Source organism: Octopus bimaculoides, chromosome 18 (assembly GCF_001194135.2).
Source record: "Octopus bimaculoides isolate UCB-OBI-ISO-001 chromosome 18, ASM119413v2, whole genome shotgun sequence".
NCBI lineage: Eukaryota > Metazoa > Mollusca > Cephalopoda > Octopoda > Octopodidae > Octopus > Octopus bimaculoides.
The window spans coordinates 54,689,686-54,699,985 of record NC_068998.1 but is presented as its reverse complement, the minus strand read 5'-3'; the positions used below and the strand labels follow the sequence as shown (position 1 = coordinate 54,699,985).

Genomic DNA, 10,300 nt, shown 5'->3' with positions numbered 1-10,300 from the left:
ACACATGTATGTATGTATGTATATATAAATATAAAGTTAGTGATGTTCAGAACCAGTTAAAAGAACATTTGTCATTATTTACGACAAATGTGTTCTTGCTCCGTGGAAAAAGCTTTGTATTGCTGTATTATATATCAGGAACTGTGTGGTGCTGTACCACCATAAAAAGCAAAAAGGAACGCAAAAAAAAAAAGGACAGAAAAAGAAGAAAAAAAGAAAATGACAAAGAAAACAAAGGTGGATAATTTCGAAGAACTGTAAAGAATGATCTGCTGGATGCATAAAAATGAAAATAGGGTAGTGAAAAAAAAGGGTCTGAACTTAATCAAGTTAATAATATCGCTGGCAATTGGATGCTTGAAATGTTGTCTTTGTAAGAAGAGGATGCAAAAGGTAAAAACACATCATGCAAAATGATCAAGAGAGACTTGCAATGACGGTAAAATGGATTGGAAGGGGGGGGGGCATGGAATAAATTGGTTTCTAACAAAATGAAAAACTGCAAAAATAATCTTTAAAGTTGTTGTTGTTATTGTTGTTATCATTATTATTATTAAGGTTGGGTGAAATGCCTAGTGGTATTTCCTCTGTTGCTACATTTTGAGTTCAAATTCTGCTGAGGTCGACTTTGCCTTTCATCCTTTCAAGGTCAATGAAATAAGTACCAATTACGCACCGGACTTGATGTAATCAACTAGTCCCCTCCCCCAAAATTTCAGGCCTTGTGCCTTCAGTAGAAAGGATTATTATTATTATTATTATTAAATTATGACAATGTACAGGGTGTCCACAAAGTCTGGGTACATGGGGATTAGCACATACTTTAAGAAATTATTATTTCTTATATTCAATTGTTTATGTTATGATTTTATTTACTCCATGCACCCAGACCTTGTGGCCACCCTGTATTACAGTCGTTTTTTACTGTCCTTTATCTAATACCTTGCATCCCCAATTGCTGATGATGATGATGTAACTTACTAAATTAGATTTCAGAAATGTTTAAACATTAAATGATTTACCAATAATATCTCTGGGAGCATCTGTTTTTTGGTGTTGTTCTTTGTCGACATTTTCCCCATTAAGATTTAGCCTCCAAGCTTTCGAATCAGAAGTATTGAAAGAGCAAGACTCAGACAAATCCACACCATCCGTACTTTCCAGCGGTTGGTCATCTCTGTAAATAAAAACTGGATATGTTATTCAGAATCATACTTAAAAATTATAAATTAAGATTTTTTTTTTCTTCCAAGAGCAGGATATTTTTTTCTTTTGTTCTTTTGAACGGATGGTTTTATAATGGATGCCCTTCCTATTGCTAAACACTTAGGTGTAAAGTGGAACTGGAACCTGCTCCTTTTTTCATTTTTTTTTCCTCTCTGGTTAAACAAACTTGAACAAGTTGAACTGGTGCCTGGCTCTTGTGGTAAGATTTGAACTTATGATCGTTTCATCATCATTATCATCATCATAAGTTCAAATCTTACCTAAGTAGTATTCCTCCATGACCAGAGAAGTTTCCAGAGAAAAATGGAAATGAAGGACACTGTTTGCATAATGGTGACATTTCTTTACAACTCTAGTGCACACACACACACACGCATGCACACGTACATACACACACAGATGAAGAACTTCTTCCAATTTCCATCTGCTGAATCCACTCAACCCAGATACCATGTGACAATTATTCGGTAGCCATGATAAAACTCCAAATTGCGGATGCCAGGACAAACATATATATCATCATCATCGTCGTTTAATATCCGCTTTCCATGCTGGCATGGGTTGGATGGTTTGACTCAGGACTGGCGAGCCAGAAAGCTGCACCAGGCTCCAATCTGATCTGGCAATGTTACTACAGCTGGAAGCCCTTCCTAACGCCAACCACTCCAAGAGTGTAGTGGGTGCTTTTACATGCCACCGGCATGATGGCCAGTCAGGCAGTTCTGGTAACAACCACGCTCTCAAAGTGTTTTTTACGTGCTACCTGCACGGGAGCCAGTCCAGCGGCACTGGCACCGACCAAGCTTAAATGTTGTTTTCCACATACCACCGACACATGTGCCAGTAAGGCGACACTGGCAATGACCACACTCAAATGGTGCTTTTTATGTGCCACCGATACACACACACACACAATTATTAGGAAAAAGCTTTTTGTGAAGACAGTACACAAAATAATTTATATAAAATAATGTCTCAAAGATTTTTGCAATTTTGAAATAAATGGCTGAAGTTGAAATGTCTGGAAAAATTTTACAGAGAACAACTTGTGTCATTGATATTGATTTCTGTCTTTGTTTGTTGCTGTTGCTGTTGTTATCTGTGCTATAGCAGCCATGACCTCTACCGGTTGTCACAGACTATTGAGATTAATGAGGTTGGCGTCCAACATGATCACCTTGTTGGTTAATGTCTGAAGGGGAACACATGGCATGGGAAGGGGTGGTGGTGGTGGGGGTGGTGAGGGTAAACAAGGTCACACACTTTTTTGAAAAGGTACATCATCATCATCATCATCATCATCGTTTAACGTCCGCTTTCCATGCTAGCATGGGTTGGACGATTTGACTGAGGACTGGTGAAACCGGATGGCAACACCATAGTGGATTGAAATGTGTTTTGCTGATATTTATTCCATCAGTCTCTTTTTGATATTCTGCTAGGTTACAGGGGACACAAACAAACCCATATTGGTTACCCAGTAGTGAGAGACAAACATGTACACACACACAAAGTATGCCCCTCCAAACCCATTGCATTTTGTCAAGCCATTCAATCCACGTGAGCTAGGAAAGATGATGATGATGATGATGATGATGATGTTGTGTGTATGTGTATGGATGAAAGCAGGAAAGGTGATAAACAAAAGTAGGCATCAAGAGTGTATTTACATGGTGGGTTGCATACAGAAATAAGTGAACACTACAATCAAGTGTTATCTTTACAGCTGTTTCGGATGAACAATGACTGGTGCCATAACTATGTATATTATGTAATAACATTGTAGGTGTCTGGATTAGCATGATTCGGTAAGATCTGAAGCAAGATCATGTTACCCTGATCAGAAAACAGTATTTATGAATATAAGTTCAATAGGGAAAGAAAAGAGAAAGGTTCAGTGGGGTTAAAGTGAAATGGGATGGAGGGAGAAGGGTGGGGGTTGATGGTCGGAAGAGGTAGTAATTAAAAGACATCAGTTAACAACATTAAAGAAAGAAAAAAGAAGGAGGATAAAAATGGCAATGAAAACAGAGAAGTAGGTTAGATTGAAGGGATGCCAATGTCTAATGAAGAAGAGATTAAATGGGAGAGATTAAAAAGACAGCAATGTTGTGGGTAATCAATAGAGAGATGGAAGCAGTATAGAGTAAATCATGGTCAGTCATAAAGGAATTATAAAGAAGATGCTGACAGATGAATAAAGAAGACAGATCAATAAAAGGGGGGCAGGAGATTGTATGGGGTGCTAGTAAGAAAGAGAGGAGAGGGGGAAGGTGAGAATGTCTTAAGTGTGGCTAAATTTAGTGGTACAGGAGCACAGTCACTGACTCAATTATGAGCCCTCTACATAAATGGAGTGGTCATGTTTGGGATAAATCTGATCATAAGTCAGATGAAACAGGGCTGACTTGAGGCCAAACAATAACAACAACTTTGTCTTTCATTATCAAGACTCTGAGGTTAATTATAACAAATTAATTACCAGCAGCATACTATGTGATTAATTTAATCAGTTCTACTCCAAGCTACACATTTGGGGCTTCACAACAAAGTTAGAAATGAATATCATTAGTTTCTTAAAAAAAAAAAGGCAGTGGATCTGTAGAATTGTTGGAGTACCAGACAAAATGTCTTGTGACAGTTCCAGCTCTTCACATTCTGATTTCAAATCCAGCTGAACTCATCTTTGTCTTTCGTCTTCCTAAGGTTGATAAAATGAAATATCAGCCAAGTACTCAAGAGGAGATTTTAATCAACTACCCCCACGGCTGGCTAATTGTCTTACATTTCAAGTTTGAATTGAATTAAGTGTAATTTAATAAACCAGCATTAACGAACATTTTAGCAAATATATGGGAAAATGTAATTACATTTATTGTGAAAATGTAATTATGAATATTCAAATTGGAAATTAAAACATAAATTTATTTTTACAGGTATTTTTGTGACAATTTAAGAACATTAGAATAAATAAAAACACTATGTAATCAGCAAAAATTAGATTTTTAATACAAAATCCAGACTTCTTTCAGAAGACAGCAATTACAGGTTTCAAAGCTTTACCTGAAGCTGTATCTTCAGCTCCAAGTTCCTCACCCCCAAATCAGCACAGTAACAACAGCATTATAGGCCCTGAGCAAAGCAATGCACAGGGGCCACTACATACACAAACGTAGCATACATGCATCAGCACTGGACCCCTAGACACATGGGGGCCTGAGTAAACACAAGCTTAATTTTCTAACCACATAGTTTCAGGTTCAGTCCCACTGTGCAGCACATTGACAAGTGTCTTCTGTTATAGCCCTGCTACATTCTTTTCACTCTAACACACTTACCTACCCACCCTCTTTTTCAGTTCCCCTATCCCTATTCACTTTGAGGGTAGTCCACACTATATCTCTCTCACTTTCCAGCCAGGAAACCATGTATTCACCTCTTCATACAGATTCCTCCTCCCGTCCTTTAAATATAAGACTTCATTCAGTTTGAAGGGTCTGGCCTTGAAAGTACTCGGTGACCTCACTAGTACTGCTACTACATCCAGAGCACACTGGCTGGCATCAGGAATGACAGCCAGCTGGAGAAAGTGTGGCCAAGGCAGAGATTGGACCTTGGTGCAACCCACCCCCATCCCCACCCAGTTCCTCAATTTCTATCAAACTGGCCAACCCATGCCAGCATGGAAAATGGACATTAAACGATGATGATGATGATGATGAAGGTGATGATATATCTATGTATGTGTGTATGTATGTATGTATGATATATCTATGTATGTGTGTGCGTTAGTGTTTTGTGTGCTCCACCACCCCAGCAATTTGGCAAAGGAAACCAACAGAATACATACCAGACTTAAAATATAATCACTGGGGCTGATTTGCTTGACCAAATTAAGGCCACAGTCCAATGCGGCCACAAGTAAAATGTTAAGAAAAGGAAAAATACTGCTCTGGATAACATCCACCCACCCATCCACCCAAGACATTAAAATTAATATCTTAAAGACAGTGCAGTGTCTGAGATACCACAAGAGTATTTAGTTTCATCTTTGAACATTTGGCAGAACTTGTCTTATTTCTTTCTTCTAAACACATGGCACAGAGAGTGGTCAAGTCTGATTGATTATTATCTTGTACTTCCAAACGTCTGGCCTTGTGCCAATGGAAATAAAAGAAATCAATAGAAGACATCAACCTCAAAGAGATGAAAGACGAAGATAGTCTGCAATGGAACTCTAAATGTAGATCAGTGTTTCTCAAAAGGTGTTGCACAAAGAACAGCTTCGTATGCAGTGTTAAAAATATACTGAACGACTTTAGGAAATTCATGATAATGTCTCAGTGTCTTGGGAAAGTGATTCAGAATTTTGTTGAATACAGAAGGAGATTAATGAAACAGGGTAAGTAAATTAAGGTAGATTAATGAAACAAGGTAAGTAAATTAAGGTAGATTAATAAAATAAGGTAAGTAAATAGTTTTATCTTGTTTCTTTCATTTGTTTCAGTCATTGGGCTGTGGCCATGCTGGGGCACCTCATTGAAAGGTTTAGTCAAACAAATCAACCCCAGCATTTATTCTTTAAAGTCTGATACTTATTTTATTAGTTTCTTTTGTTGAACCAGAGTTATGGGAATGTAAACAAACCAACATCGTTGTCAAGTGATGGTAGAAGGACAAAGACAAGCATACACTCAAACACACATATACAAGCTTCCACACAGTTTCTGTCTACCAAATTCATGAGTTATTGGTCAGCCTAAGGCTATAGTGGAAGACGCTTACCCAAAATGCCATGCAGTGGAACTGAACCCTAAACAACATCATTGCAAAGTGAACTTGTAACATAGCTTTTTTTTTTAAATGCGAAAGAGATTAGACCCTACCTGGTGGTGGGGGGTGGGGGTGGAGGAATGGCATGGTCAAAGATAGAATAGTTTTCATCACAGGATTACTTGATCAGGGTTGACACCAAAGAGGTTTAACAACAACAACAACTTAGAACGTCGATGAACAAACCAAATATTTTAAATCACTCAACTGTTTCTGCCAAATTATCACCTTTCTCTCATTAATATTGATTTCTTACTTTCAGAACAAAGCCATAAATTTAGTAGCAAAGGAAGAGACAAAATTTTATGACATTCCTGCTTTCCCTTAGACCATTATTGGTTTAAGTGCAGTGAAATAGTTATGTCTAGAACCAGAGGTCATAAATGGTTCTTTTATTAAGACTGATTGCTTTTTTTTTTTACTTTCTTTCTATTTTGTTTTGTTTATTTTGGACAAGGCACAAAGCCAATTTTAAATAGGAATTGGTATAGTTCTTTGAGAGGTATAGCTTGAGAGATGGTTTGCCATGAACAAGCCTAATGTTTTTACGATTATTATTAATAAGAGCAAATAAAGTAACAAATTTAGAAGAAAATATCTCTTTCCTACTTTCCAAGGTGAACTGGTTTTATTCCTTTCCATTTGTCCATATTTGTTTGATTCTTAATAGCATATAATTTCACTATTTTTCCCTTTGTTTTTGTAGATAATGTCTGACAGGTGGTAACTGGTAAAGAGACAACAACACAAAAAAAAAAAGAAAAGAAAATGGCCCCTATTTGTTAGGCTGAAGTCTAGCGCCTGACCTTTCAAGTAGCTATTATCACAGACACAATGAAGGCATTAATCTTTTCATTTCTCTTTAAATGTAATTATAGAAAATTAGTTAATTAGCCATCTTGTCATATCCATTATGAAGATTGGATTATTAAAAGTTCAACATATGCAGTATTTTTGTTGTATTACAGGGGCGAGTTAATATTGAAAAGCCAAATCGATCATAGCTATGAAGAAGATAAGAAGGTAAATGGGGTAAAACCAGATCAAATGTTGAAGGAATTAAGAGATTAAAGTACAGACTGTCTTATGTATATATCTAAAGAAGAATCACCAATGTTTCTATGAGCACAATGGACAAAAAAAAATCAATGAGAAAATCAATCCAAAGTTTTGTCATGTAGCACAGCTTTTACAGACATAGCTATTCTTCTTGTTAAGTGTTTCCTTAATGAATATCTAAATGTGTTTCCAGGTATTTAATTAGAGGCAAATAAAACCTATTAATATATTTCAGTGAAATCAAACAATCAGAAAACTATGTAAATACAATTAGAGCTCTGCTGTCTGGGAGTGTGCACAGAGGTGAGTCTGTCTAAGTGTGAATATGCAAATAGCAGAAACACAAGTGTGCACAAGTGTTCCTTTCTTAAGCCCAATGTAACAAGTGACACAAGTTTAACAAAGTGAAAAACAACAAATCACAAGACATTACAAGATTAATTGTTGATTTCTGTTGACAGCTTTCAAAAATGGCTAATGAGAGTCAAATCAACCCTGCTATATTACAGCTACTTATTTTATTAATTAGAATGACTGAAAAGCCCAGAGAGAAAAAGAGAAAGCGATTTCAACTCAGATCTACAGAAAGAGGAAACTAATTATGATGCTTTTAGTCTACCATACTACATTGTCTACTACCTTATTAGTATACTGTTAAGACTAACTTCAGATCACTCAATTTAGAGTGTAGTATAGTGAATCAAATGGACAAAGTTCATTTGTTTTACATCTGTTCTCCATGCTAGCATGGGTTAGAAGAATACATGTATTGTTTATACATATATAGATAAGACAGGGTGTAGTTTAATCTCCTAATTCCTTCAAGATTTCATCTAGGTTTACTCCATTTACCTTCTTATCTTATTCATAGCTATGATTGAAAGAGCAGGTAAGAAGGTATTGGAGCAGGTAAGAAAGTATTGGAGCAGGTAAGAAGGTATTGGAGCAGGTAAGAAAACTTACTTCCTAACAATGTTGTTTCAAAGTTCTCTAAGTCACAATCTTATGTTTGTGAGAGCCTACCGTATATGTATTTAGCATGTAGAATGCTCTCCTTTTGCTCAGCTGTTTCCATAACCACAAGACTACAAAGCCAAACTTCCTAATTGTACAACCCTGAGTAAGTTTACTCTCTCTCTCATGCCCACACCATAAATTGCCTCAGTTCAACTTGCCATTGGCTTTTGGGTACATATGTGTGCAACAGCCCACTTTACACCCAACCCCTTCCGATTAGGGCATCCAACATCAGATAAATACCTTCCTTGGTCATGAAGGAACATGACTCCTACCATAGAATCTAACAAATCTAAGGGAAGCTTTACAGGTGAAATATTATAAGAAGAAAAAATCTGAACTCTTACTTTTGTCCCAGAAGTGAACGCTTGAGACTAGTTTTACCGACTCTGTCTTTACCGACCAACATAAGCCGTGTACGATAGACAGCCTCACTTCCTGAACAGCAGGCCTTCTCGTAGGCTTTGATAGCAGCCTCCCCTCGGACAAAGATTTCCTTAGGAGTATCATCTAAAATATAATCATAGAAACAAAAATTAGAAGATTACAGAAATCTCAGGTAAAACAGTTGTACAAAACATACCCAACAACACAAAAACCACCACTGCTACCATTTCTAAATCACAGTGATTCAGAAGGTTGCTTTCCAACCATGTGGCTTCCAGTTCAGTTCCACTGTTTGGCACCTTGGGCATATGTCTTCTACTATAGCCTCAGATCAATCAATGCTTTGTGAGTGAATTTGGTAGGGGGGAGGGGAAGTCTTTGTGTTTGTCTTACTACCACATGACAACTGGTGTTAGTTTGTTTATATCCCCATGACTCAGCAGTTTAACAGGAACCCAACAGAATAAGTACCAGATTCCAAAAATAAGTACTGAGATTGATTTGTTCAATGAAACCCTTAAAGGCAGTGCTCCAGGATGGCCAGTCTAATGACTGAAACAAGTAAAAGATAAAAGAATAAAAGGGTCTGGTACTTAATTCTGGTCTCCAATAATATTTAGTTGATGGGAGATGAACACCTCCCTGAAGAGCAACATGGTCTGTTGTAACTAGTTTTTCCTATCAGAAGGAATTAAACGTAACATGTCAAAACAACAAAATACACATCAATTTCAAAGTTCTTTGCCAACAGCAATGAAACATATCATTCATTGCACTGCTATACTTATGATCATTGACAGTTAAGTATGTCGTCCTATGTCACAATGCAATATTAAAAGGACAGACATTGAAATCAGATCCTTCCAAATAAATATTCATTTGTACATTTTAGTATTGGTTTACAGTCACCAGTTAAATACTACTTTCTCTTCTATTCTGAACTTGTGTAATAATTTTTTGATGTAAATCCCTCAGTCATATCCGCTACATTACTCTTACTACTTGAGATAGGACTGACAAGATATGATACTAAACTAAATTTTATTTGCCATCGATTCTATGACCTTGTATTTTTTCAAGGCCTCCCAGGCTGATGGGAAGAAGAGACAACGTTATCCTCAAACTGGTCCAAATGCTTGCAACGGAAAGAGGTCTGCTTACAGAATCCAACAACCAATACAAAACAACTACAAGATTTTTTATTGTGTTCCTACAAAAGATGGTTTTATCTGTAAAATTTAACACACCAAAATGATCTGAAGAGCAATGATCATCAGATCAGAAAAGTTACCTTAAATATAGAACAGCTTTCTTTACAGGGGAAGAATTTTGTCTTTTATCTGCTTAACCCTATAAAACTAGACTCAAAAAAATGGCTCTTAAAAACTTAGTGGAGGAGGCTGAACCATTTGAGGGGAAGGGGACAACAAGATAGCTGAGACAACAAAGAGGATCTATAAGCCTGTGACTGGACCAAGCCTCAGGGCCATGTGACCCAATGGCTGAGCCACAAGCTGGCAGGGGAGTTTCTATGTGCTGATAATTTGTACTGAAAACAGCAGCAAAATCTTCATAAAAACAAGCAAATTGAATATGGCCCTAGAGATAGTAAATCTGAGCAAAAAGTATGAGGCAGTTGTGGCTGAAATGCTTTTGACTCTAGTCTGCTCAATCAAGGCAGGTCTGGGGAGTAAACAAATATGGACAAGTGGACAGTAAATGATGATGATGGTGATATATATATCTGGAGAGAGAGAGAGAGAGAGAGAGAGAGAGA

The 10,300-nt window shown here is 37.0% G+C and overlaps 1 protein-coding gene across 1 annotated transcript in view; it reads right to left on the bottom strand.

The window, feature by feature from the left end:
- LOC106875913 (uncharacterized) overlaps window positions 1-10,300 on the bottom strand; it is a 57,678-nt gene that overhangs the window by 34,614 nt on the left and 12,764 nt on the right. Inside the window, exons 3-4 of the mRNA XM_052974355.1 lie at window positions 8,484-8,646; window positions 1,023-1,177 (exon numbers count right to left, since the gene is read on the bottom strand). Of these exons, the coding sequence (XP_052830315.1) occupies window positions 1,023-1,177; window positions 8,484-8,646 (318 nt within the window). The remainder of the gene's footprint in view (window positions 1-1,022; window positions 1,178-8,483; window positions 8,647-10,300) is intronic.